Source organism: Odocoileus virginianus, chromosome 33 (genome assembly GCF_023699985.2).
Source record: "Odocoileus virginianus isolate 20LAN1187 ecotype Illinois chromosome 33, Ovbor_1.2, whole genome shotgun sequence".
Classification (NCBI taxonomy): Eukaryota; Metazoa; Chordata; class Mammalia; order Artiodactyla; family Cervidae; genus Odocoileus; species Odocoileus virginianus.
This window is the reverse complement of record NC_069706.1, coordinates 2402413-2428820: the sequence shown is the minus strand read 5'-3', so window position 1 is coordinate 2428820 and position 26408 is coordinate 2402413. Positions and strand designations below refer to the sequence as shown.

Here is a 26408-nt window from a genome sequence, read left to right as displayed (position 1 = left end):
TAAGATGGTTAAACCAGGCTGGAGACAGGGCACTGCAGAGATTTATTTAGCCTTAGGGAAGAGAGATGATAAGGCAAATAAAGGAATGTGAGATGTCAAGAAAAACAGGAATAATCGAGTAATATCAGATCAAATGTTAACCACTGTAAAAGAAAAAAAAAAAAAAAAAGAAGAAGAAGACACTTGCTCCTTGGAAGAAAAGCTATAACCAAGCTAGACAGCATATTAAAAAGCAGAGACATTACTTTGCCAACAAAGGTCTGTCTAGTCAAAGCTATGGTTTTTCCAGTAGTCATATATGGATGTGAGAGCTGGACTATAAAGAACTCTGAGCGCTGAAGAATTGATACTTTTGAACTGTGGTGTTGGAGAAGACTCTTGAGAGTCCCTTGGACTGCAAGGAGATCAAACCAGTCCATCCTAAAGAAAATCAGTTCTGAATATTCATTGGAAGGACTAATGCTGAAGCTGAACCCAATACTTTGGCCACCAGATGCGAAGAACTGACTTATTGGAAAAGACCCTAATGCTGGGAAAGACGGAAGGCAGGCGGAGAAGGGGACGTCAGAGGATCAGACGGTTGGATGGCATCACCGACTAGATGGAAACGAGTTTGAGCAAGCTCTGGGAGTTGGTGAAGGACAGGGAAGTCGGGCGTGCTGCAGTCCCTGGGGCCGCAAAGAGTCGGACACTACTGAGCGGCTGAACTGAACGGATAAGTGTTAGGTAGGTGGAGCCATAAATTGAAGAAAAAAAAAGTTTTAAGAAGAAAAATAAGAACTCTCAGGGTAGCTGGAGACCAGGTCGTGAGTTTTCAGGCGGCCGGCGGTCCGCTGACCCCCGGAGGCGTAGAGGGAACCTGCGACTCCATCCCCTGGCTGCGAGGTGGCCGCTGGAGGACGCGGTCGGAGCCACGCGAGGCCCAAAACGCGCACAAATCGGCGCAATCCAGCTTCGCTGCCAGCGGAATACCGAAGCGGGGATCGCGTCGCTCAGGCAACGATTCTGCCCCGCCCCGCCCCGCGGGAGACACTGTAATTGGCTGTCTTCCGCATGGTCCCGCCCACAGAGCGCACCCTGATCGCCCTTACCTGCGCGCTCTCGTCCGCGCCCCCGAAGGCGGCCGTGCCGGGGCTGGAGGGTTATCCTGTTGCTACCTGACCTAGGTTAGTTGTGCCCGCGTTTCCCGTCCGGCTGCCCATTTCAACTTCCGGTTTTCCTGGGTCTCTCGTGGAGCCCGCCTGGGGACTAGGGGCAGGGGGGCAACTGGGGCGGTAAGGACCGAGGGGCGGACGGCCGGGAGCCCTCGCGTTCCCCGTGGGGAGAATGGGGCTGGCTGAGCGAGGGCCCTCTGCCCGAGAGCGCGAATTCCCGCCCAGCGCTCAGTCCAGCCTCCCGGGTCACGGATCTCCTCCCCTCCACGTCTGATGGGTTTTGTTCCAATAATGAGAATGTATGCTGCTGACTTGCCCCCTCTACGTAGGTGACACATATCTTAGAGATGTTCAGTATGAAAAACAGAGAGAAAGCAAAGCGTGCAGTCTGTCAAACACAACCAAACATTAGTAAGTGGTGAAAACAGGTTTTATGCGTTATCTACAGACAGCAGGGCAAACAGCTGAGCTCCATCCTATGTGCAGAGGTGATCGAGTGTTTCAAAGGGAGAATTGGGGTATGGGGGGGAGGTCAGTAGAGTCAGAAAAGTGAAAAATCACAAAGAGCCGGTCAGTGAAGATGCAGTTGGGGGTGTGTGTGTCTGCCAGCTGGCAGATGTGGGAGTCCGGAGTCCATCCTCCCACGGGGAAGGGAGACAGGCCCTGTTCTCTCTGATGCATACATTTCAAAGGTATATGACTCTCAGGGTTGTGAGGGATGCTTCTGGGTTGAAAGAGACATATGTTCACATTATAAGCCTTGTTTAGTAAATGCTCTAAGAAAGTGAGGTGAGGGGCCCATCATCAGGTGTTGGCTCGAACAAATAGTAAATTCTACAGCATGGAGCTTTCTCTGGCAGGCATTTGAAAGGGGGGCTGCAGTCATCATAGCCTTATGCTTCTGGAAGCCATGCTAGAGTTCAGTTAAGTCTTGGTGCAGATTTGGACAGATGGTTATGTGTCAGGAGTTCTGCCGTTCTCAAGCAGTGCCTTGCTGTTTTGTAACTGGCGCATTCTGTTGTGTGGCTTCATCACAGTCTACTCACCACCCACTCCTTGATGCCCTGGCCTTGCAGCAACTGAAACTACCCAGCAGCTCTTATGGTGGAACCTTTGCTTCTTTCCAGGGAGTGAACAGACTAACATCTGTTTTTTTAAAATACTTTAGTATTAAAAAAAAAACTTTAGTATTGGCTGTGCTGGGTCTTCCTTGCTGTGCAGGGGCTTTCTCCAGTTGTAGAGAGCGGGGGCTACTCCCTAGTTGTGGTGTGTGGGTTTCTCATTGCGGTGGCTTTTCTTATGGAGCATGGGCTCTAGGGCTTGTGGGCTTCGGTAGCTGCTGCATATGGGCTCAGTAGTTGTGGCACTGGGCTTAGCCCTGAGGCTTGTGGATCTCCCTGGACCAGGGGTTGAACCCGTGTCCCCTGCACTGCAAAATGGATTCTTAACCATGGGAACACCAAGGAAGCCCTAACCTCTGATCTTGCAAACAAGGCAGGCAGAGAGACTGCCAACCCCAAACCTGGCTCCTGGATCTTAGCTGTGATGCTGGCTCAGAAGCCTGCCCATCACAGTTGGCACATGTGGCCCTCTCCTGCCCCGGGCAAGCTCCAGGAGGACAAGGAGGTTCCTCCCTTAGGCAGCAGCTCCAAGCATTTCTTACCATGATTGTCAAGTCTGGCAGCTTCAGCTTCAGCCAGACAACGCATGAACAACAGGGCCAGAAAAGCCCCCAGAAAAGTAGAGTTGACTGGATGTTTCCCAAACACCCACATCCCACCTTCCAGAACATTGTCTCTACCTGGGCGCTAAAGACAGCTTACAGTATAGGTAGGAAGGGGACTGTCTACTGAGACTGAGCTCACTAGTCACTCCACCTGGCTCTTTGTGGGTAGATGTTAAAGTAAATTAACTTACTTTCTCCTTAGAAGATGCTGCATTTTTAGGAAACCAGGTCACTGTCATTATCCCCAAATACCCTTCGCTGTTGCTGTGGCTACCTCCTGCTGTCAGATATCCTAAAGTGTCCCCCAGTCTTGGGTAGAGTTTCAGCCCACATTCACTCACAAAAGTGACAGACACTGAAGCAGGGATGGGGGCACTTAGGAGGCGTTGTGACTGGCTACGCATCAGAGGATCTTCCTGGAGGCCACTCCTGGGAGCAGATGACAATGGCACGCAGACGCCCGCCCTTGATGTCCTTTTCAGCTAATGTTTCCAGCCCTTTATCCTGCTGCATGCAGTCTCTGCCCCATACCCTCAGCTGGCAGACTCCCTCCTCTACGTGTCGTGTGCTTTCACAAATATCTCTTCTATTTCTTTTTTTTAAAACTTGACTGGATGTGAAAAGAAATGTAGAACTTCCATTAGTTTTATTTCTCCTTTTAAAAATCCTATTTTTGTGAATGCTTTATGATGTGAAAAGAATCAGTAATGATAGGAGTCAGGGCTTCTTGGAGAAATGGCTGGTCCTAGGACTGGGAGGAGAAATGCAAAAGATGAATCTGCAGACAGCAGGAGAGGACACAGTACCAGCTCCCTGCACAGGTGGAACAGGTCCTCCTGAACCTGAACATCCACAGATCCTGTGACACAGCGACTCCCTCCTGGGCACACGCCCCACAGTCACACACCTGTATGGTTCCCAGAGACCTACAAGAACTATTAAGTGTGGCTCCAAACTGAACACCCTCTCCCCTCGCGTAGCGACAGAATGAATAAACACCACGGCGGGGGGATATCGTCAGGGAATCAGCAACGCGTGGATGAGTCCCCCACTGTGGAGTAAGGTCAGAGGAGAGTTCCTCTTACGTGACTTCATTTACACGGAGTTCCAGAACAGACCAAACAAATCTGCTGTGATTGGAAGTCAAGGTCGAGATTATGGGGGAAGGGAACTGACCACAAGGGGGCACCAGAGTAGAGTGCCAATGAATTCTGATTTGATTGGGATGCTGGTTCAAGGGCTGTTTGCAGTTGGTGGAATTTCATCACGTGCTTCATTTTGTGTTTGCGCACATGTTTGTGCAGTTCATCTAAAAGTTCACTTTGAAAGAAAAAAGGAAGGGGACTTGGTGGTTCAGTGGTTAAGATTGCACTTCCAGTGCAGGGGGTGAGGGTTTGGTTGGGGAACTAAGATCCCACATGCTGTGCAGTGTATGGGGTGGGGGGAGACGAAAAAAGGAAGTGAATGAAAAGAAGCCAGTTTGGCCATTGCTATGATCCAGGCAAGAGATGATGGTGACCTGGACTTGGTAGTGGCATGGAGGTAGAGAAACACAGATGTAAGCAATGTTCAGGCTATCAGCCCTATGGAACTTGGGGACTGATGAGATAGCTAAGGCTCCATGCTTCCATTGCAGGGGGCACAGGTTCAATCCCTGGTCAAGGAACTAAGATCCCACAAGCTGCATGTTGTGGTCTAAATTAATTAATTAATTAAAATAAAATTGGGGAGGGGTAGCAGCCACAAAGGCAAGTCAAGAAGATAGATGAGGAAAATAAAGCATTCAGACTGATACAGAAAAAGCAGAAGAAACTTGAGAAGCTAAAAGCTAAGGGCCCCCTGGTCACAGGTAGAATTTGGAAATCTGGGAAAAAGTAGTGTCTGAGGCAATGATGATCCTTAATCCCATGCACATTTAAACATCTGGATTCCCTGCCATGACATCTGTCACCACCTAGAATGAAGGGACTTCCCTGGTGGGTCAGATGGTAAAGAATCTGCCTGCAATACAGAAGGCCAAGGTTTGATCCCTGGGTCAGGAAGATTCCCTGGAGAAGGGGATGGCTACCCACTCCAATATTCTTGCCTGAAAAACTCCATGGACAGAGGAGCCTGGCAGGCTACAGTCTATGGGGTTGCAGTGTTGGACACGACTGAGCGACTAATACACACGTAGCTAGGATGAAGTGTTGTCTTGGAACTTATTGTACCTTTAAGAGAATACTTTTGTTAAAAATAAATAAATCATACAGTGGCTCACCTTCTCTTTGGTTCGTCTCTGTTTTTTCTGCTTTAGCTGTGAGATCATAGTAAACCTAGCTCAGATTCCTGCCAAAGTGTGTTCTAAAGTCTTTGTTCTGTCCTGATTTCTGTACCACCTGAAATTAAACCAACTCATTAAAAAAAAAAAAAAAAAGGATGAAGAGGAGGACTTCCCTGCTGGTCCAAGTCGTTAAGAATCCACCTTCCAATGCAGGGGATGTGGAGTTTAATCCCTGGTGAGGAAACTAAGATTCCACATGCCCTAGGGCAACTGAGCCTGCCCTGCTGAGCACTGCTCCCCTCCCCACCCCCTCCCCTCTCAAGAGCTGGTGTGCCCCAACAAAAGAAGTCCGAATGCCACGAGGAAGACCCAGCGCGGCCAGAATAAATAAAAGGATGTATCTCAAAATTTCTTATATATATATAAAAATAATGAGGCCAGGGTAGTGAGGTGGGATCAGTTTGGCATGTTCAGAAGCTGAAAGGCAAAGGAGAAGAGGACAGAAGATGAGATCCGGGCAGGAAGGGGCTTTGGGCTGAACCCCAGGCTGAGGTGTCTGGACTTAGTTCTGAGTGCCACAGAAAGCCACAGAAGAGCTTTGAGCAGCACAGTGAAGGGATGCAATTAAATGACCTGCCCAAGTCACACGGCAGCAATTGGCAGAGCTGACTGCAGCTGGAGCTCGCAGAGCCAACGGCTGGCTCCTGCCAAAGACACAAGCTGAAAAGCCTGGGGGACAGCTTTAGTTTACAGACACTCAAGACAGACCTGAACAGGCAGTGCTCACTCCTGCTCTCATCAGAATGCCCAGTGCCTTTGTCCCAGGGCTGGTCCTTAGTGAGGGGTCTGACTGTGCCTTAAACATTCCTAATTACTCCTTCAAGATCGCAGCTGCCCAGAGGAAAATGCTAAGATGTTACTAATGCACTTTAGAAATGTACTTAAGCCACTGGATAGTGAGTGTCACTACTCTTTGTGACCCCATACAGGCCATGGAATTCTCCAAGCCAGAATACTGGAGTGGGTAACCTTTCCCTTCTTCAGGGGATCTTCTCAGCCTAGGGATCAAACCCACGTCTCCTGCATTGCAGGTGGATTCTTTACCAGCTGAACCACAAGGGAAGCTTAAGCCCCTGGATAAGCCAGAGCCTAATCAAGGGATCATAGTGTTTTTAACAGTAGCTCTTCCCAGAGCTGGAGAAGGATTTTCTCCTTTTGCCCTGAATTATTCTAAATGGAGGAATCCTATGGAAACTGAAAATATAAGAAATTTGTTTTTCTTTTGCAATCTCTGAAGAGATAACAGAAAAGATGAAGACCGCATCAGTCAGTATTTTCAAGGACTTTTCCTGGCCTGGATAATGCTAGTCTTTTTTTTTTTCATATTTTATAAATAAATGATAAGTTGGGGCTTGTGTTTTGTTTGTTTTTAGACACCATTTACTTTCCCCCAAAATCTAAGGTAACAACTAGAATAGTTTGTGTTCACTTTCAAGATACGTTTAGAAGATAGTGATATATACACTAAACAGGTAGACGTATATTAAAAATCCTTTCGGGATGCGGTTATTATTTACTAAACGGAGTAAAGTAACAAGCCAGCAACTTCACAAGAGTTTTCCTCTCTTAGCGGCTAACATTCTGGGACAGGAGAGTGTATTTTCAAAGATGAGGACGAATTTGAAGGGACTTAAATGTGCATTAAGCCTCTTTTTTTTTTGGCTTGCGGCATCTTAGTTCCCCCACTGGGGACTGAATTTCCGCCCCGCAGTGAAAGCCGAGTTTTAATCACTGGACAGCCAGGGAGTTCCCCTAAGCACACACACACCACCCCACCCCCCCATTTTTTTCCTGCAAAGTAATTTGAACTAATAGAAGTCAAAAGGAATCCTGGCCTCAGTGATCTGGTCCTGCCCGGATTGTAAGCCTCAAGGGGGCAGCACTCGTGTCTGTATTCAGCAGTGGGTCCCTGGGTGCCAGGACGCACTCAGAGAAGCAAATTTTTCCCGAATGAATGACGCGCGCGCGAGGTGGGCCAGGAGCACGGATATTAGCCAGAGCTCATCCCTGGGCGGCGAGTTAGGGGTGGAGGAGGCCAAAAGCTAGTGTTGATCTTGTCTCACTTGCCTTGCTGCTGGGACGCTGTTTCTGGTGGTTGGGTCAACTCGATTTCTGCTTTTCTGACAGATTTCCAGGGAAGGTGTGCACCTGAGTCGGACGCCTGGAAGTCACTGTCAGCAGCGACCACCGAGTCTGGCCTCTGCGCTCCCGGCCAGTTCCCCGAGGTTCTCACCCAGGCTCCAGGCACGGAGACCACCACGTGGGATCGTTACCCGAGGAGGCCACGTCCTTCCTGCACCTCTGCCCCATCGCGTCCGGACGGGGCCCGCTGCTCCCGGTCGCAGGGCTCGGACCTGGCCTAGTCAGCGAGGGCCACAGCGCTAGGCGCGCGGGTCGGTCCTAGAGGCGGGGCCGGGGCGGCGGGGCCGGGTGGGGGCGTGGCGGCCCGGCCGAGGTGGAGGGGTGCAGGACCCACCTCCGCCCCACCGCCCCGGCCACGCCCAGGGGCGGGGCCTCCTTTCACGTCCGGGGTGGGTTTTCAGAGTCCCGCCCCGGGTGAGGTTCACGGCCCCGCCCACCCGCGAGGGCGAGGAGTTAGCCTCGCGGGGCGCCAGGTGCGCGGTGCCAGTAAACATAGCAGGACCGGGGGCTCTGCCCGGCCGTTCCTCAGGCATTCCGTCCATCCTCACATGTGCCAGGCGCTAGGCGCGGAGCAGAGAAGGGATACCGCCCGCCGTCCTGTGAGATCCACACTAGACAGTTAAAGGAACGAAGTCCAGGTGCTGGCAAGTGCAGGAGACTAGACCCGACCCGGGGAACCAGAGCGAGCGCAGCGTCGGCCACTGAGAACGTGGCCCAGCACCCCCAAAACAGGAGGCGCCCTGAACGCCCAGCCGGACACCGCGGACTCCCCAGAGGGGGGCGCCCGTCCCGCTGGGGCCAAGGACGTGACCCGCCAAGGAAAAGGCCCTCTAGAGCAAAGGGAAAGGCTTGACTTTGGAGTTGGACTCAAGGCTGTTGGTGAGGCCACTTGCGCTCCTGGGAGCCCCACTTAGTCACTGATAAAGAGGGGACAGAAGCCAACCCTAAAGATTCTTGGGAGAGTTTTAGGTGGCAATATCCACCTATGACCTCTCTTCCCCAATACATGGTCCTGCTCTGTTTTCTTCTTAGTACCTATGGTTTGCTCCTGTGCCCTGGCACGTAAACCCCCTGAAATCTGGAACTGTCCCTCACATTTAGCTCAGTATCCTCAACACCCACAGCAGGTCTTTGGCAAATATTTGCTGCATGAATGAAATGCCGACCAAAGAACCACGCACACAGCAGGCTTTTTTTCCTGGCCATACCTGGAGATAAGGGGAACCTCCCAGACTAAGGCTTGAACCTGCCCCACCTGCAGTGGAAGCACATGGTCTTAACCACTGGACTGCCACGGAAACCCCAGCAAGCATTTTTAAATGGCAGCTCTTGTCCCCCACCAAACATACAGGCTGACAGACCCTCAAGGGGCACAGAGCCAGTCCTGACTAGTGGGGTTCAGCCGTTACTTGGAGGGGTAGTTAGACTCTCAAATGCAGGCCAGGGCTGGAATCCTAACTGGTTGCTTTGTCTATTTCCCTGGCCCCGCCCTTTCCCCACCCCGCTCCCAAACTGGGAGGTTAAGGGTTAACTCAAGGAAGCCCCCCTCACCACCTGGATGGGATTGGGGCAGGGAACTTCCTGTTCCATTTTCCCGGAGTCCTCCAGGTTGGCCGAGGCTGACTCTGGCCCTAGGGGCCCACAGAGAACACCCCCACGAGTGGTGAGTTGCAGGGAGGCCTGGGGTGCAAGCTGCCAAGGACAGATTTAACGGGTTCCTTGTAGCTTGGAGAAAGAAAGAGGGCTCCAGGCCTCTGGAGGGGTGGTGGGGTGAGACATTAGAGTGCTGGAAGAGTCTTGGGAGGATGTGGTTGGTCTGTGCTGGGGAGCCCAGTGCTGGGGAGTCCAGGGCTGGGAAGACCGTGTGGCCTGTGTCAGTGGGGGCATTTCGGAGGGTCGCAGGACTTCCTGTGACGTGGGCTTGCTATGCCTTCTGGGGAGCGGAAGGCATGCTCCACGTTCCCTCAGGTGGACTGACCGGGCTCCTTGACTCAGCTCAGCTCAGCACTAGAGGGGAGCGCAGTCAATAAAGACGAGCGATCCAGGGAGCAAGGGAAAGTTGCTGGCCAAGGACCCCGGCTCTGGGCACCCCCATTGTCTGGGTGGGTCTTGTGACTGCACCTCCACCCGAGTTGGTCTACCTTAAGCCTCTTCGCCACTCTAGGCTCCAAGTTAAGTTGGTCAGATACCGGAGGATGGCTGAAGAGCCCCACACCCAGCCTCCAGCAACCCAGCTCACCCCCCACAGATGCGCATATTCACAGAGCTTTTGTCCTGCAGACTTGGGGGCGGGAGAGACTCTTCAGGCCAAAGTCCCTGGAATTCCATCTCATTCAAACCTTTTGGTGAGACCTCACCTGAAGCTTGTGGCATCCCTTGAGTTTAGCCCTGAGAGTTGGAAATTTGAATGCCCTTAGTTTTTCAGATTTGTGCTGTAATATTCTGATTAAGGCTAGGCAGATTGCACACGACAGGAGGGGAATTGGGTCCTTTTCTGTTTCTAAGCTTTTGCACCGTAAGATCAGTGTTCTCTTCTTAAAGCAAATCTTCGCTTTCCCTGGTGTGACCTTGAGCAAGTCACCCATCCTCCCGGAGTGTGGTCTTTGCACCTGTCAAATGGAGAAATTATAGTTTACCACTTGGGATGGAGTGAGATGAAGCCACCCTAAGCAGAGAACCCATGCGGAGAAGCTCTCGGTACACGCCATCTGTTAATACTGCGTTCCTGATCACATGTGACAGGTTCTGTACCACTTTTTTGCTCACGCTACCAAAACATAAGAAAACAAAAACCCATTTTCTTGAAAGGTAAAGACCTCTTCTGCCCCAGACATGTTTGCATGCCTTCCTAATAATTACAACTGCAAGGTAGATAGGTGGGCGGTATATGTGGCATCCCAGAAGAGAGGTGTCAGTGAGTGGAAGGAACCTGTGTGCCAATGTGCAGGAAAGAACGGAGGTTGAACAAGGCTCTGGGGGAGAGGATGGAAGTGGGGAAAGCTGGGAGATTCTGGAGTGGTTGAGGGAGCCTGGAGAGTGGCAGGAAGGAGTGGGTAAGATGAGGGAGAGGAAGGGAAGCTGGGAAGATGCTGGAGGGGGTGGAGGGAGGCTGAGGCTTGGGGGCTGGTCAGGTGGCCAGGATACAGGCCTGGGTCTGTGCTTTAGCATCATGACCCTCTCCTCTGAGCTGGGAAGTGCTAGGCTCAGTTTCCTGTGCTCTTTAACCACATTCAGCCCCGACTCATCCCACCAGAAAAGGAGGTTCAGAGATCCCTCAGCCCCTAATGAAGAAGGCTTAAACTATCAAAGCTCTTGGCCAGGCCGACCTCTCTCTGTCTCCGTCACCAAGGCTGGGTTGCCTTCTTGAAAGAATGTCTGTACGTCTGTGTCCAGGTGTCCTGGGCTGTAACATGGTCATGATAGGATGAGCTGTTAGCCATGGTTGTTTGTGTTTTTACTCAATAGTAAAAACAGCCAGCACCCAGACGTGTGCCCAGCGTGTACTGTCTGCAGGTGGGGGCACCGCTCTGCTTCCTTTACCTGGTGGGAAGTGATGCAGGAGGGCTTCTGCCCAACTCTCTGCCTTGGATGTTCATGTGAGGGTAGGGGAACGGGAAAAGGTTCTTTCGCAGCCCTGAGGCTGGAAAACAGGGAGGGCACAGAGATGTTGGAACTTGGGTTTCCATATCCATAAAGTAATCCCTGCCTGGATTGAAATATAAAAGTGACTCAGGAGTTCCAGGGTGGTCCAGTGACTTAGGATTCCACGTTTTCACTGCCAAGGGCGCAGGTTCAATCCCTGGTCAGGAAACTAGGTTCCTGCAAGCCATGTGGCTGAGCCAAAACATAAAATAAAAGTGCCTCAAAGCTCTGGAACAAAAGAACAAGCTTGTTTGGAAGTGTAAGCCTCCTGGAAGCGTAGTGCTGAAGGACTGAACTGAGTCCTCTGGGGGTGGGGCTGAACTTGGGTCAGCTCCCCCTAGGTAGGTCTCCACTAGCCCCAAAGGAAGGAAGAGTCTTACAGAACCAGTGCCTGCTGTTGCCAAGTTAGAAGCACTTTTTTTTGTTGTTGTTAGCTAGACTCACAGAGGTATTGTGATGGATACTTCTCAGTGGACAAAGGAAGAACCCAGGATTTAAAAAAAAAAAAAAAACTAGGGAAGAAAGGGAAACGTCTGCGCCTCCCACTCATCACCCAGCTCCACAGGCTGCACCCACTGGATGCCTCTCTGCTTTGGCCTGCCTTGGGGACACATGTGTCACAAACCTCTGCGGGCAGTCAGCTTAGTCTCTCATGTGGAAACCCACCCACCAACCCCATCTCCCTGGCTCATCCTGGCCTGTCTCCTAGGATGGAACCCAGGGAAGGAGACTGGGACACTAGGTGGGAGCTCAGCCCTGCCCTGGTCAGCTGGGTGACCTTGGCCTTGACCACTGAGAGCCACCTCCAGCACCAGAAAGTGAGAATCGGGACATCTGGTTAAGGAGTGATCATATATGTGAACTACACCCACTGCTCACCCTTTTATCTTTAAAATTCTCAAACTTCCAGTGAAGTTGAAAGAGCAATGCAATGAACATCCAGACACCCACCTCCCGGATTCGACAATTGCTATAATTTTGCCACTTTTGCCTTGTTGATCCATAAGTGTGGCTGAAACCACATGCCTCTTCACTTCCAAATTCTTAACAATTTCTAAGAATGAAGACACTTCCAACATAGCGCAAGGCTGGAATCCCATCTCAAAAGTTGCTAGTCATTTCCCTTGTCCCCCAGGGCTCCACCAGATTCAAACTTCCCCAACTATTTCCCCAGAATAACTTTTAGCACCACCACCCCCTTTCTTAAAGGTCAGGATCCAGTCAAGATTCACACATTTCCTTACATCAGCTGTTAGTCTTCTCTACAGCAATGTGCCTACAGGCACTTATTTTTTTATAACAGACTTAGAAAAACTTGGACCAGTTGTTTCTGGGCATGTCCGGTCTTTCGGACCTGTTTGGTCATTTACTCAATGGATCATTTGACTTGTTTGTTTTATAATTGTTTTTAAAATATTTTATTTATTTATTTTTGGCTGTGTTGGGTCTTAGTAGCGGCACATGGGCTCAGTAGTTGCTGAGCGCGAGCTTCTCTCTAGCTGTGGAGTCGGGATACTTAGTTGCTGTGTGGCCTATGGGCTCTTAGTTCCTAGACCAGGGAAGGCCCTGTTTTATAAATGTGACATGTAACATTGAGTAACTTTAAACAGCATTTCATTTATATATTATAATGACTGTGATGTAGCAATGTGTGTCATATTACATAATGTATTACAGTACAACATTATTATCTGTGTTTGCTATCGAAAGGTTGTTGCTGAATGATAAGATGCCGGGATTTTTGGCCTCCGGAAGAGACGAATTTAATCCGGGGCCAGAGATGAGATCCAATAATAATAGCTCTCAAATAAGTTTGAGAATAGTTAGCTTCAGGTGAAACCAGGTGTGATGGCAACAGAGCATTTTAAGAGGAACCTCCTTTTAAATTTGTATAGAGAAGGAAAAAAAAAATATCGTCAGTTTGTTTCCAGCTGCCGCTTAAGAAAGATAAAAATGTCTGACATTTGCAGCCTATTTCCTCTGTTTGGAGACCCCTGGCCTTCCTGCCTGTTACCCTCTCACTATACTGTGCATTAGATCGCTATGGCTTATTTACTACACGTTACAAGTTTGTACCTTTATTTATTTATTTATTTATTTCTCCTCCTCCCTCCCCAAGTTTGTACCTTTGAACACTATCCCACTTAGCCTTTCCGCCAACTTGTTCTTATTCCCTGCAATGCCCTTTAACCGGAAGTTGGGTCTAAAGGCTGGATTGGATTGTGATGGAACATTTTTGGCAAAGACTCCCTCTTCAGTGGTGCCAGGTACTCCCTGCGGCACCATATCAAGAGGCAGGGACAGTCAGACTGTCCTGTTTCGGGGTTGCCAACTTTGGTCCCTGGGGCAAACCGAGGTAAAGTTCTAAGTGCTTCAGGAAGGAATGGATAGTACTGAGCAATTCGATTTTTCTGCCTTGTTTGGTCAGGCTGAGGCACGACCTGTGACCCGTTCAAGAAGAGATTCCTCTGGAGACCACACCTGCAGGCACCCCTTAACACCCTGGGTGTGGGAGCTGGGAGGGAGAGACTTGAACACGAGAGCCACCGTGGTGAGGAGTCCCCAAGGTGAAGGATGCTTGCAGAACCCGGCCCAGCTGCGGGGGAGCCGGAGCAGCTCGGAGCAGTCAAGCTGGAAGAAGAGGAGGAGGCTGCCATCCAGGAGGACCCCGGGCAGCCAGCGGCCAGGCCCCGGCCCGAGGTGGCTCATCAGCTCTTCAGGTGCTTCCAGTACCAGGAGGACATGGGGCCGAGGGCGTCCCTGAGCCGGCTCCGGGAGCTCTGTAACCACTGGCTGCGGCCGGCTCTGCACACCAAGAAGCAGATCCTGGAGCTGCTGGTGCTTGAGCAGTTCCTGAGCGTGCTGCCCCCACACCTCCTGGCCCGGCTGCAGGGCCAGCAGCTCAGGGATGGTGAAGAGGTGGTACTGCTGCTAGAGGGTGTCCGGAGGGAGTCTAGCAACGTGGGGCCGCTGGTAAGAGGGGCTGCCCGGTGGGCTGGACAGCAGCGGGAAGGGCAGAGACTTTATCACCCTGTTAAGAAATCACTGAGCTGAGACTTTGCTGGTGGTCCAGTGGTTAAGACTCTGTGCTTCCACAGCAGGGAGTTCGATCCCTGGTTGGGGGACCAAGGTCCCACTTGTCTTCCTCTGCCAGTTCCTTCTTGACCTCCTAACTCCCTCCCTCTCTGTCTGACCGTCACCTTTACACTGTGCCACTGCCTTTGGGAGTTAGTAGGACGTGGATTACTGTCCTGTCTGTGCCCTGACATGGTGTGTTCTGAACAGGATTTCAGTTTTAATGCTGGCAAGAATTGTCCCCATGCAGACATCACCTTGGAGGAACAGGGGGGCTCTTTCCAAGTCTCCAGCCACAGTCCCAAGAAGGAAGAGCCCTCAGAAGGGCTTCCAGCCCTGGAGCCATCGCAGGTACTCCCACCGTCCCAGTCGGGGCCCTCCAAGCCTGCTGAGATGGGGGACTGGAGACGTTCCCTGAGTTCAAGGCAGCCACTGAGCCCAGGTCCCAAGAGGACTTTGCAGGCCCTGCAAGAGAGCGGTGAGGAGCCGGGGCCCTAGGGAGATGGAGGCCTGGGGTGCGGGGGCAGCTGCGGGGCCAGGTGGCTGGGGGCAGGGAGGGAAAGGGGGCGGCCTCCCTAGCTGATGGGAGTGGAGGAGCGTCCCAGGGCCCTGGCCACGGGTGCGCAACCCTGAGGCCACGTGGCGGTAGAACTGCCTTCTCACAGCTCTCTCTCTCTCTCCCTCACTGCCGTCAGCCCTCCAGGGCCCTGAGCTGTGGCCGGAGGAGAACTTGGGAGACCAGGAGTTGGCAGCAGTGCTGGTGAGCTGGGTGGGTCCCCTCACTCTAGTCTATCTCATGCCCTGGAACGTTCTCCAACTCCGTGGTTTCAGCACACCTCTGTCTTCCTTAATTTAAACCTGGAGAGCTCTTCATCTCTCTTAGGTCCCCGAGCCCCGTTCCTCACTCACTGACTATCTCTGCTATCCCTTTGTCACAGGAGTCCCTGACCTTTGAAGACGTCCCAGCAAAGAAGGCTTGGCCTGTGCATCCTCTGGGTGAGACAGCTTTTTCCTGGGTTTATGACCACTGAAGGCTTTTTTGTATGTCCAAGGTGGCCCCTGACTTTTTGGCCTCTTTGGCTAAAAATGAGCTATTTTGATAAGGTGATATATATTGATATAGACCTATATTGTTATGTCAGTATCTATATAGATATAATTTTAAGGCTCTTTGCATCTAAGCATCAACCCCCCCCCCCCAACTCTGAGCTTTTAAAATAAGTGGTCAGGAATTCCCTGGTGGTCCAGTGGTTTGGACTCCAGGCTTTCATTGCCACGGGCCCTGCTTCAATTCCTTGTCAAGGAACTAAGATCCCACAAGCTATTTGACACGGCCAAGAAAAAGAAAGGTGGTCATGGCAAATGCTATATGGTATTACTTATATGTGGAATCTAAACCATGACACATATCAACTGATCTATGAAATACACAGAGAGAGAGAACAGTCTCGTGGTTGCCAAGGGGGAGGGAGGAGTAGATTGCAAGTTTGGGATTAGCAGATACAAATTATTACATATATTAATAGAATGGAGAAACAGCAATGTCCTACTGGATCTCCTGTAATAAAACAGAAGAGAAAAGAATATATATATATAATTGAACGAGTTTGCTGTACAACAGAAATTAACACAAAATTGTAAATCAACTATACTTCAATAAAATTAATTACAACAGCTAAAGTTAAATAAAATAAGGGACTTCTCTGGTGGTCTACTGGCTAAGACTCTGCACTCCCAATACAGAGGGCCTGGGTCAGGGAACTAGATCCCACAAGGTGGCAACTATTAATAAGAGTTCATGTGCTGCAATGAAGATTCTGTGTGTCTCAATTAAGACCCAGCACAGCCAAATACATAAATAAATATTTTAATTAATTAAATAAAATCAGTGGTCATGTGAAGGCTTGCTAACCGATATGGGTCTCCGTTTGGGAGAATGACATAGTGGTGTGGTTGCCTGACATTATAAACAGGCCTAATGGGCCAGAATTATACACCTTACAACTGGTAAACTATATGTTATTTGGTTTTTTACCCACCCTCTGCCCACCTACAAACTTTGCAGAATTATGGGTTTCTTTGCACTTCCCGGCATTGAGGTTCTGGAGATACCCAGAAGGCCCTCTGAGAACGCCTGACCTGTCCTGTTTTCTGTTTCTTTTTTTAGGAACTGGAGGCAGAACCCTAGAAGAGGCGTTTAAGGCAGAAGAGCCGAAAGGGGTGTCCTGGCCCTCGACCGCCTCAGCAAACGCTCAGGCAGAGAGCCCCGGGGTGGCAGAAGAGCCCCACGCCCAGTCGCTAGGGTCTGGCCCTGAGACGAGCGGCCCCGGAGGAGAAATGTCCCCTCCCGGCAGGAGTGACGTTCTCAAGGTCAAAGCAGCCGAAGGCGTCCCCAAGTCGGAGCCGGAGGTCAAGTTCATCTGCACAGACTGTGGCGTCAGCTTCCCGCAGTTGGCCCGCCTGGAGGCGCACCAGGTGCATTCGCACCCGGGCGCGCGGTCCTTCTTGTGCCTGTGCTGCGGGAAGGGCTTCGGCCGCAGCTCCATCCTCAAGCTGCACATGCGCACGCACACAGACGAGCGGCCGCACACCTGCCACTTGTGCGGCCACCGCTTCCGCCAGAGCTCCCACCTGAACAAACACCTGCAGACGCATTCCTCCGAGCCCGCCTTCCTGTGCGCCGAGTGTGGCCAGGGCTTCCAGCGCCGCGCGCGCCTCACGCAGCACCTGCTGGCGCACGCCCAGAACCAGAAGCCCCCCAGCGGCACCCCGGAGACCAAGCCCCCAGCACCCCCTGAGCTGACCGTGGTCCTGTGCTCCCACTGCGGCCAGACCTTCCAGCGCCGCTCCAGCCTCAAGCGCCACCTGCGGATCCACGCCAAGGACAACGGCCACCAGTGCTCCGAGTGCTCGGGCAGCCTGCGTCCCGGGCCCGAGCGCCGGCCCTATGTGTGCAGCGAGTGCGGCAAGGCTTTCCGGCGCAGCGAGCACCTGGGGGCCCACTGGCGCGTGCACACAGGCGAGCGGCCCTTCTCTTGCCAGGTGTGCGGCCGCAGCTTCAGTCAGAGCTCCCAGCTGGTCTGTCACCAGCGGGTGCACACAGGCGAGAAGCCCTACGGATGCCCGCACTGCGGAAAGCGCTTCATGCGGCGCGCCGGCCTCGCCCGCCACCTCCTGACGCACGGCGGCCCGAGGCCCCACCACTGTGCTCAGTGTGGCAAGAGCTTCAGCCAGACCCAGGACCTCGCTCGCCACCGGCGCAGCCACACCGGCGAGAAGCCCTGCCGCTGCAGTGAGTGCGGCGAGCGCTTCAGCCAGAGCGCCCACCTGGCCCGCCACCAGCGCATCCACACCGGGGAGAAACCCCATGTCTGCGACACCTGCGGGCACCGCTTCCGAAACAGCTCCAACCTGGCCCGCCACCGCCGGAGCCACACGGGCGAGCGGCCCTACAGCTGTGAGCAGTGCGGCCGGAGCTTCCGGCGCAACGCCCACCTGCAGCGGCACCTGGCCACCCACGCCGGGGCGGGGGATGAGGCCGCATCTGGGCCGGCGGAGCCCCCCCAGGAGTGCCCGGAGTGTGGCAAGGTCTTCAGCCGCAGCTGCAACCTGCTGCGGCACATGCTGGTGCACACCGGGGCCCGGCCCTACTCGTGCGCACAGTGCGGCCGCAGCTTCAGCCGCAACTCCCACCTGCTGCGCCACCTGAGAACCCACGCCCGAGAGACTCTGTACTAGCTCCTTCCGCTTCGGCGAGGCCGATCCTGGCGCATCTCCCTGGGCTGCTCCCAGGCTGCCGCGCATGCGCCCTGCTCCCACCCCCCACCCCCACCCCATCCCACCCAGTCACCTCCATCCGGCTCCACTGACCCTGTGTGGTAATTCTTCCCTTGCACAGAAGCATCTCGTCCAGACCTCAGGAATGTATTTTAAAATACCTAGAGTAAAACAAACAGCCTTCTGAACATGGCCCCTCTTTATGTTTTTCTTAAGTGCCGCATGTTACCCTCTCCACTGGGTCTGTGGTGACGCCCTCTGCTTCCCCCACCCCTTCAAGAGTAGGCTGGGTGGAAGCAGATCCAGGGAGAGTTCCTCCCCCCCAGAAAAGGCTCACTGTGACTGTGTGTATGTCTGTCAGGGTGTGTGTGTGTGTGTGTGTGCACGTTGGCGGGGGAGAAGACAGCTCTTAGAGCCAACTGTGGGCAAAGCCAACCAGTCTCACCCTGGAGTGATTTCTCCTCTGGAGTCCACCACTAACCCCCATGTTCAGTACAATATCCTCCAGTGTATTTGGCTGTTTAATTAAAATTGAATAAAAGTTAAAACCCCAGATGTTAGATTGACACAGGAAACCTGTTCTTGTGGAAGGTTGGTAACTAATTCAAACAAAATGCTAGCACTTAGCGGGTGATTAATTCAAACTGAAAAACTAAGCCTGCCTGCAGGTAAGTTGGGTTGACTGTTGGGGGACCCCTAACCACGCATAGGGGCTTCCCTTGCAGCTCAGCTGGTAAAGAATCTGCCTGCAATGCAGGAGACCCGGGTTGGATTCCTGGGTCTGGAAGACCCCCTGGAGAAGGGATAGGCTACCCACTCCAGTATTCTTGGGCTTCCCTGATGGCTCAGGCGGTGAAGAATCCACCTGCCATGCAGGAGACCTGGGTTTGATCCCCTGGAGGAGAACGTGGCAACCCACTCCATTATTCTTGCCTGGAGAATCCCCATAGACAGAGGGGCTTGGCAGGCTACAGTCCATGGGGTCGCAAAGAGTCAGACATGACTGAGGGACTAAACACAGAACAGCACAACCACCCATAATCTTAAAAACCCAAAGCTGCTCTCTAGGTTTCCCCACCTTCTTCCTGCCTATCAGGCGCACTTTGGCCTCTTCCTCTGGTGCACAGATTTCAAATCGCATGACTTCTGGTAAATTACTGCCCCTCCATCAACCTGACAAGTAACTGTTCCTTAGCAAATACTTGTGGAAAGGAAGTGAACTCATCAACCAGAGCTCAAGTGGCTGAAGGAGAACCAGCCCTGAATCTGGCGAAAGTAGAGGTGATTCCTGGGCACAGCTGGGAGGGCGAGCTCTGAGCCTGGGGGGTGCAGCCCTTTGGGGTTGGGAGGAAGACTGGGCTAAAGAGAACCCCTGAAAGCTGCTCTGTGTGTACCTCCCTGAGGCAGGAAGTCAGGGCTGGGGAGGTGGGGTAGTGTCCTGGGGGAGGGGGATGTGAGCCAGGCTGGCCCTCAGGCCTTGCTCCTGGGCCCCCCAGTCTCTGCCTTGAGGCCCAGGTGAGGGGGGCCACAGGCCCAGAGGCCCACTCCCGCCCTCCTACCCTGCTTTCCCTCCTGGCCCAGGTTTGGGCGCCCTCCCTCCCCCTCCCCTGGCTCCTGGGGCTCTGATCTTGAAAAAAGACCAAAGAGCTTCCGAGGCCCCAGCTGGGGTACTGAGGGCCAGGAGAGAGAGGTCAGGAGAAGACAAGAGGGGTTAAAGCCCCTCCCCCAAGCTCCCTGAGCCCCAGGAGTGTGATGGTCCAGTCCTCTCCACCAGTCAGTCCACGACCAGCGTTCCTGTTGTAGACACGCGTTCTGGGAAACAAACTTACTCAGAAGGACAATGCAGATAGTGGAGTGCAGCTTAATACACCGGCGGGCCCAAGGTAGAGTCTCCTCTTAGCCAAGGACCCCGACCAGTTTTTGTGAAAACCTTATATACCCTAAATGTATGTGCTCAAACCCACCTCCCCAAATTCTCTGAAACTAGTCTGAACAAAGGAAAAGAAAGATACAATCAAAGTTAACCTGCGATTCGTATGCCTTAAACCCATATGCCTTAAGCCCAGGCAGTTAACAGTGGACAATTATCAATAGGCCTGTGGTCACACCCCAATAAGCATAATAGAATTTATGATTCTATTTGGTTACACAGATAATCAGGGTATTCTTTTAGGTGACTGGAGAGTCTAGGTATGAGTCCTGGGCTCTTCCATGGGGGAGGGGGGGAGGGTCTGGCTTTCCAGTTGTTATGTTGCTTGCATAGATACTGGGCACAGCTCAGTCTGGCCCAAGATGGAGTCCTGCCTTCAAGACAGAGTCTGTTCTGTCTGTTTCCTCCTTCATTCCCAGTTACAGATCAGAGAGTCCAGTGGCTTTTGTTGTTCACTCAGCACCAGGACCCCCACCTGGGTCCATCTGACCCACCACCTCTGCCTGTAGCCATCGGACCCCCAGCCTCCCATCCCCACAGACGCTCCATTTCGGTCAAATGACTTTTATTAGGAGGTCAGCACTACAGTGGCAGGCAGGTCAGACCTGGTTCAGGAGAATCCAGGCGGGGAGAGTTAGACAGGCTGGGTGGGGCCCTCCGTGAAGGGGAGGAGGTGAGGCAGGCTACGAGGATGGGTCAAGGGTGAGCAGGAGGGTAAAGGGTGCATCAGAAGATGCCCTGTGAGAAGGGAAAATCGAGGCTTCTAGATGAGGCCAAGCTCCCTGGGGACCCCTTGGGGCTTCTAGACCTGGATGAGGCTCTTGAAGAACTGCTCCAGAGAGGAACAAAAACCCTTCAACACCCTCCAGATGGCCTCAGCCGCTTTGCACAAGCCTGGTAGGCAGGCAGTGCTATCCGCTTAATCCAGTTCAGGGCTTTCCGAAACGTCTGCTGCAGTTACTGCAGGAGGCTCTTTAAATCGCTCAAGTATGGAGAAGAAAATGGCAACTCACTTGGAGAAGGAAATGGCAACCCACTCCAGTATTCTTGCATGGAAACGTCCATGGACAAAGGAGCCTGGCGGGCTGTAGTCCATGGGGTTACATGACTGAGCACGTGTGCACGAGGGTAGAGGGAAAGGGGTTGGTAGCAATAAACTAGTAGAACTAAAAAAAATTAAAATAATAAAATCGCTCAAGTATCCAGTCGTACCAACTCCTTGAAGTGGAGGAGTCAAAGGGCTGGTTCGGGCCTGGGGGACTGTAGGAGCCAGAGGGCTCACAGACTCTGCGACGAAACTCTTGCTGTGTTTCACAAAGCAAGGGACTGGATTCCTGCAGGGATGGGAGGCAATGGGGCAATGTCCTGACCGAGCCGAGGCCTCCCAACCTTTAGGAGATTCTGGGACCCAGAAGCCCATGAATGAAAACTGCCTGCCTTCCTGCCAACAGCTCCACAGACACAAAGACTTTTCCCAAAACCTGAGCCTGGCCCCTTGGTTCCCCTCAAATAATAAACCCTGGTGGTTTATTGCACCTGAAGGTGGGCTGACCTCTGAACCCTGCGCGAGGCCCACGGGGCTCCCAGGCAGGGAGCTGAAGGCAGGGCTCTGGTCACTGAGCACTGAGTGGGGAGGCTGATGCCCCAAGGCTGCCCCTCCGGAGCTCTCAGGGCTCCCCCACCCCCGCTCCGGGGAGCTCTGTGCACTTGTGGCAGGACCAACGACAAGACAGACCAGTGGGGAAGGGGATCAGGAGGAGCTGAGATGTCAGCTCAAACGAACCCTGATGCTTGGTTGTACCTGCCTGTAGGTGGTTGGCCTCTGAACCCAGCACCAGGCCCACGGGGCTCATCAGGCAGGAAGCTGAGTCCAGGGCTCTGGCCCCCGTGCGCTGAGCGGGGAGGCCGATGCCAGCAAGGCTGCACCACCTGAGATTTCAGGGACCCCCTACATCCCCCACTCCAGGGAGCTCTGTGCACACGTGCAAGCACCAAGGACAAGAGAGGCCAGAGGGAGAGGAAGGAAGGCACTGAGACAGTGGCTCCAACTCACTGGAAGGTTCTCTTGAATGGGCTCTTCAATGAATTCAAGGATGTCCCTCATGAGTGCCTCCTGGGGAGAGGAAGTGTGCAGTCTGCACTCCTGCCTTGCTGCTGAGGTCAGGGGTCCCCACTGCCGCCTCCCGTGCATCCAGGTGAGTCTGAAGGGAGCCAGGGCCCCAGACCCCACACCCTGGCTGATCCAACTCTGAGGACTACCCTTAGCAGGGGGCAAGGTCCAAACTCACTTCCATCTCTTCTAGGGCTGCCTCAATCTGTTGGGAAAAAATCACTCTGTTTGAAACACCCCCACCCTCTCTCACTTTCACCCTGAACCCCAAGCCCCAGCTAGTTCTCATCTCTGTCCAGTCACCCCAATAACTAACCCTCAACCTGGGGACCATGCGTCTGGCATCCCTGCCCTGCCCTTGTTGCCCGGTGGTCCGGACACCTCCCTCAGCATCCCTGGGCCTCCGTATCCCTTCCTGTGCACTCACCTGCCACACAGGTGTGCGTTTGTCCAGTGTAAGGACTGGGCGCTGAGCTGTGACCCTCATCATCACCATGACTGTGACCCCACCCCACCTCCCTCAACCTGGGGAGGGTTCGGGGGTGGGCCACACTGACCCACCTGTGCTTTTTCTGGTTGACTTCCCATCATATCGCAGAAATAATCCACACGGCGGTGTTGTGAACAGAGAGGGACTTGAGTAAAAGAAGCTCGGTTCTTCTCCCTGCTGGGTCCCAAGTGAGCCAGATGTTCTCAGCTTCACCCAGCACAACCCAGGCCTCCAAGCCCCCAGCTATATGTGGAGATGAGCTTCTTACAATTTGGGCCCTGAGAGAAGCCAGGTTATGTGGGACTCCTTGTGGAGGAAACAGTGAAAGTCAGTCCTGACCTTGTAACCACTAAGAACTGTTTCACACACACACACACACACACACACACACACACTCACACACCCAAGGAGGACCCTTGCCCTGGAGTAGGGCTCTGGTCACTGAGCACTGATTGGGGAGGCTGATGCCCCAAGGCTGCCCCTCCGGAGCTCTCAGGGCTCCCCCACCCCCACTCCGGGGAGCTCTGTGCACTTGTGGCAGGACCAATGACAAGACAGACCAGTGGGGAAGGGAATCAAGAGGAACTGAGATGTCAGCTCAAACTCACGGAGTTGTTGTTAACTTGAGCATCCACAGCGTCAGCCACATCTGCACTGCATGTGCTCTGGGGAAAGAGAATGTGGAGACTGCCCACGGGGCTTGCAGCTGAGGTCTGTGGGCCCCACTGGGCCTCCCACAGGTCCAGAGGAGTCAGAAGGAAGACAGACGTCCAGACCCAGTACCCTGGCTGATCCCAACCGTGGGGACTCAACTTCATGGGAAGGGCAAGACCCAAACTCACCTCCAAGTCAGTAAGATCCGAGCAGACCCATTGGGAAAATATCACTCAGTTTAAAATTCCCCCGCCCTCTCTCACTTTGAGTCTCAATCCCAAGCCCGAGTCTGTGCTCATTGGCGTCCCCTCTTCCCCCGGTGGCTGGGGACCAGGCGTCTGACACTGCCGTTCTGTTGTTCTGCCCTGTGACTTGCACACCTCCCCAGCAGCCCTGGGCCTCCGTATCCCCCACCTGGGCGGTCACTGGATACACAGGTGAATTTTGTGCAGTGTAAGGACTGGTCTCTGAGCTATCACCTTCATCATCACCATCATCATGAAATTGTTAGGGGAGCACTCTGGCTGAAACTGTGCACCCCAGCCAGGCACCACTATAACCATCTGCGTGAGTAATTTTAGGACAGGAGGTCCTAGTGAGGAACAGGCAACTAACAAGCCACCAGTAACTGGAAGAGTTGGGGAAAGGTCAAAAGGAGATGCGACGTGTCTGACCACCTCCCAGGATCCTCCTCGCTGGCATCCATCTTGGCTGAGCAAGCCGTGCACCGCCAGGAAGGCCCCCGAGTCAGACCGACTGGCCAAAGACAACCCGGAAACTAATCCCATCACCATGAAGCCCAAGACCGCGAGCCAGCAGGCAGAGCAGTCCTCGTGGCTTCCCTTACCCTCCTGCTCTCTGCCCGGGCACCCTTTCTCAATAAACTCTCTTGCTTTGTCAGCATGTCATCTCCTCAGACAATTATTTCCAAGTGTTAGACAAGAGCCCACTCTCAGGCGCTGGAAAAGTTCTTCCTGCAACAAAGCCACCCCACTCCACTTACACTGGAGACGGGGGAGTTCACTGACCCAACTCATCTTTAGATTTCCATAGAAGGGTTTCACAGAAGTTGTCGACAAGTTGGTGCTGTGAAGAGAGACAGAGTTGGGATGAAGAGGCCTGGTCCTTTCCCTCCTGGGTCCCAGGTGGGTCAGGACACCCTCAGGTTCAGCTACCAATCCTCCCAACCATCCATGGGGATGAACTTCTTACCATTCTGCCTTGCAGGATATCGATGGGATCTTCGAAGTCCTGTGGAGATGACAGCGACAACGAGGCTGATGAGACCTCACCAACCACTGCGGATCTGTTACACACTCACACACTCACACAAGGAGGATGATTGCCCTGGAGTGGCAGGTCCAGGTTCCCAGATGCCAACCTGGTTCCCAGATGCCCAGCCCTCCGTGGTCCCGCTGAAAGCTGACCAGGGAGGAACTGGCACTGTCTTCTCCTGTCTCAGGCGCTGACGGTGACAGTGGCCCTTGGGCGTCTTCCCGACCACTGACCCTGCAGACCCACGGACCCTAGCCCCTTCCCCTCCAGACACTTGACTCCATCTCAGAGGTGGGAGGTGCCCCACCGAATCCTCCCGAGACTCCACATAATGGCGGGAATCTGGAGTGTCCGCGCTGCCCTCCTGGCCCTGGGGGATCAGTGCGGCTCACAGCGCATGCAGGGCTCCTGTCTGCACACCCAGTGTCCGGTGGCCCATCCTGTCAACCCCGCATCACACACGACTGGGCAAGGAGACACCTCGCGGGTCCTGGGAACACTCTGCTGCCCGCATTGTCCTCTCACTGGGCCTGAGCGCTCAGCCTGGGTCACCCCTGATGACCACTCCCAGATCCCGGTGTTCCATGGCCCAGAGCCCCTGAGCATCTGGTCACCCTCAGAACTGGGGAGTGGGACAGAGGGCGGAGGGCACCCCAAAGGGAACGAATAGACTCTGAGCTCAGCGTGTCTTCAGCTCCTGATCCAGGCCCTGAGAGCAATGCCTTTGGTTTCCAGAAAAACACCACGTGCCTCTACCCCCGGGTTTCCAGGCTGTAGAAAGGGTCCCCAGGAACGACTGATTCCTCTGACCCTGGAGACCCTCCATGTGCAGCTCCCTCACCGGAACGCCGACTCTGATTCCTAAACTGACTCCTCTGTCCCACGACTCTGGTTCCTCAGTCCTCTCAGCCCAGAACGGCCCACTGGGACCTCCACAGAGCTGCTGCCGAACCTGTCCTCCAGCAGGAGCGCCGCCCCAGAGCCGGGACCTGCTGCGTGAGGAACGGGCTCTAGGACGGGGGGAGCGTGGGGGAGAATGGGTACATGTGTATGTATGGCTGAGTCCCTTCGCTGTCCACCTGAGACTATCACAACTGTGTTAATCGTCTCTATTCCCACACAAAATTAAAAGTTAAAATAGAGAGAGCGAGAGAGAACGAAACAGAGAGAGAGAAATCTTTGTGCACAAACCCTTTTAGAAGTAGAGAGAAAATAAATAGTTGAAGTCCAGCTGAGAGCGTTCCAAAAGAAATAAAGGAGAGGGCTGAGAGCAACAGGCGTGTATAGGGTCCGTGTCAGCAACTGTTCGGAATGTCGGGTTAGAGTCTGCAGAGCACCCCCTCCGCCCCGGATCGCTGTGAGCGAGGACCTTGTCGGCTGCATGGGTCACAGGCCTTCAAGCCCAAGTCTCCCCAGAGGGTCCCCCACTTCGGCCCAGGGAGGGAGGGACAGAGAGAAGTGCAAGTGGCCCAGTCAGCAGGGGTGATGGATGCACTGATGGAAGAGGGGACAGGGGAAATAGACGCCAGGGCCCAACCTTCCCCCATCTCCTGCGCTCTCTCACCCTGGCGTAAGCCGTGCTGCTCCAGGGTTCGGCCACTGCAATGGGGTGGGAGGAAGGGTGTGAGGAAAAGTGTTCTGGGGAAGCAGGCTCGCCCACCACCCTGGAGCATGTTCTGCCTGCAGGTCTCCCCTCTTCCCTCAGCCCAGGCGCCCCGGAGCCCCTGACCTGAGACCCTGCGGCAGAGCCCCAGCTAGGAGTCCACTGCTGAGCCGTCCAGACTCAGCGTCCCCTGAGAGTCAGTGCCTTCAGGACAGAGGAGGGAGGCTGGGGAGGGTGGAACCATCACAGAGCGGAGGAAGTGGGCTGGGCGGGGGTTTGTGTTTGTGTGTGTGTGACAGAAATAGAACTAGAGCAGGACCAAGACAGAAGGAAGACAAGATGGGGTGACAGAGTTCTGAGGGGCCAGGGCAGGGAGAGCGTGTCCCTTAGACTCAGGGTCCTTGCTCAGGCCCCTCCTCCCTGAGCTGGGAAGGGATCTCTGAGCCCAGCTAGGGCCTCAGCCCCACCCGTCAACCTGAGGGTGGGGAGGGACGGGGAAAGTCCAGA

General features: G+C 53.7%; 1 protein-coding gene and 1 long non-coding RNA gene across 9 annotated transcripts; one reads left to right on the top strand and one right to left on the bottom strand.

Annotated features, from left to right (window-relative positions):
- Positions 1 to 1064: 1064 nt before the first annotated feature.
- On the top strand, positions 1065 to 18027 carry ZSCAN10 (zinc finger and SCAN domain containing 10). 4 transcript variants are annotated; one of them, XM_070461248.1, is made up of 7 exons: positions 1065 to 1166; positions 7331 to 7596; positions 13416 to 13960; positions 14273 to 14540; positions 14758 to 14822; positions 15001 to 15058; positions 16230 to 18027. In XM_070461248.1, exons 3-7 carry the CDS (start codon positions 13562 to 13564, stop codon positions 17798 to 17800), a joined length of 2361 nt encoding a protein of 786 aa, XP_070317349.1. In that variant the 5' UTR covers positions 1065 to 1166; positions 7331 to 7596; positions 13416 to 13561; the 3' UTR covers positions 17801 to 18027. The 4 variants fall into 4 exon arrangements, with proteins under 4 accessions (XP_070317349.1, XP_070317346.1, XP_070317347.1 ...); XM_070461245.1 differs by having other exon boundaries at positions 14758 to 14831; XM_070461246.1 differs by lacking the exons at positions 1065 to 1166; positions 7331 to 7596 and adding an exon at positions 7607 to 8224 and having other exon boundaries at positions 14758 to 14831.
- On the bottom strand, positions 15416 to 26252 carry LOC139032885 (uncharacterized). Of its 5 annotated transcripts, none has more exons than XR_011485525.1 (8): positions 26028 to 26252; positions 25863 to 25897; positions 24236 to 24274; positions 22978 to 24109; positions 22441 to 22675; positions 22058 to 22084; positions 21823 to 21882; positions 15416 to 15620 (listed from the first exon to the last, which is right to left on the bottom strand). It is a non-coding gene; the product is annotated as an uncharacterized lncRNA (long non-coding RNA). The 5 variants fall into 5 exon arrangements; XR_011485524.1 differs by lacking the exon at positions 15416 to 15620 and adding an exon at positions 17911 to 18000 and having other exon boundaries at positions 26028 to 26250; XR_011485522.1 differs by lacking the exon at positions 15416 to 15620 and adding an exon at positions 20318 to 21103 and having other exon boundaries at positions 26028 to 26249.
- Between the last annotated feature and the right edge of the window lie 156 nt (positions 26253 to 26408).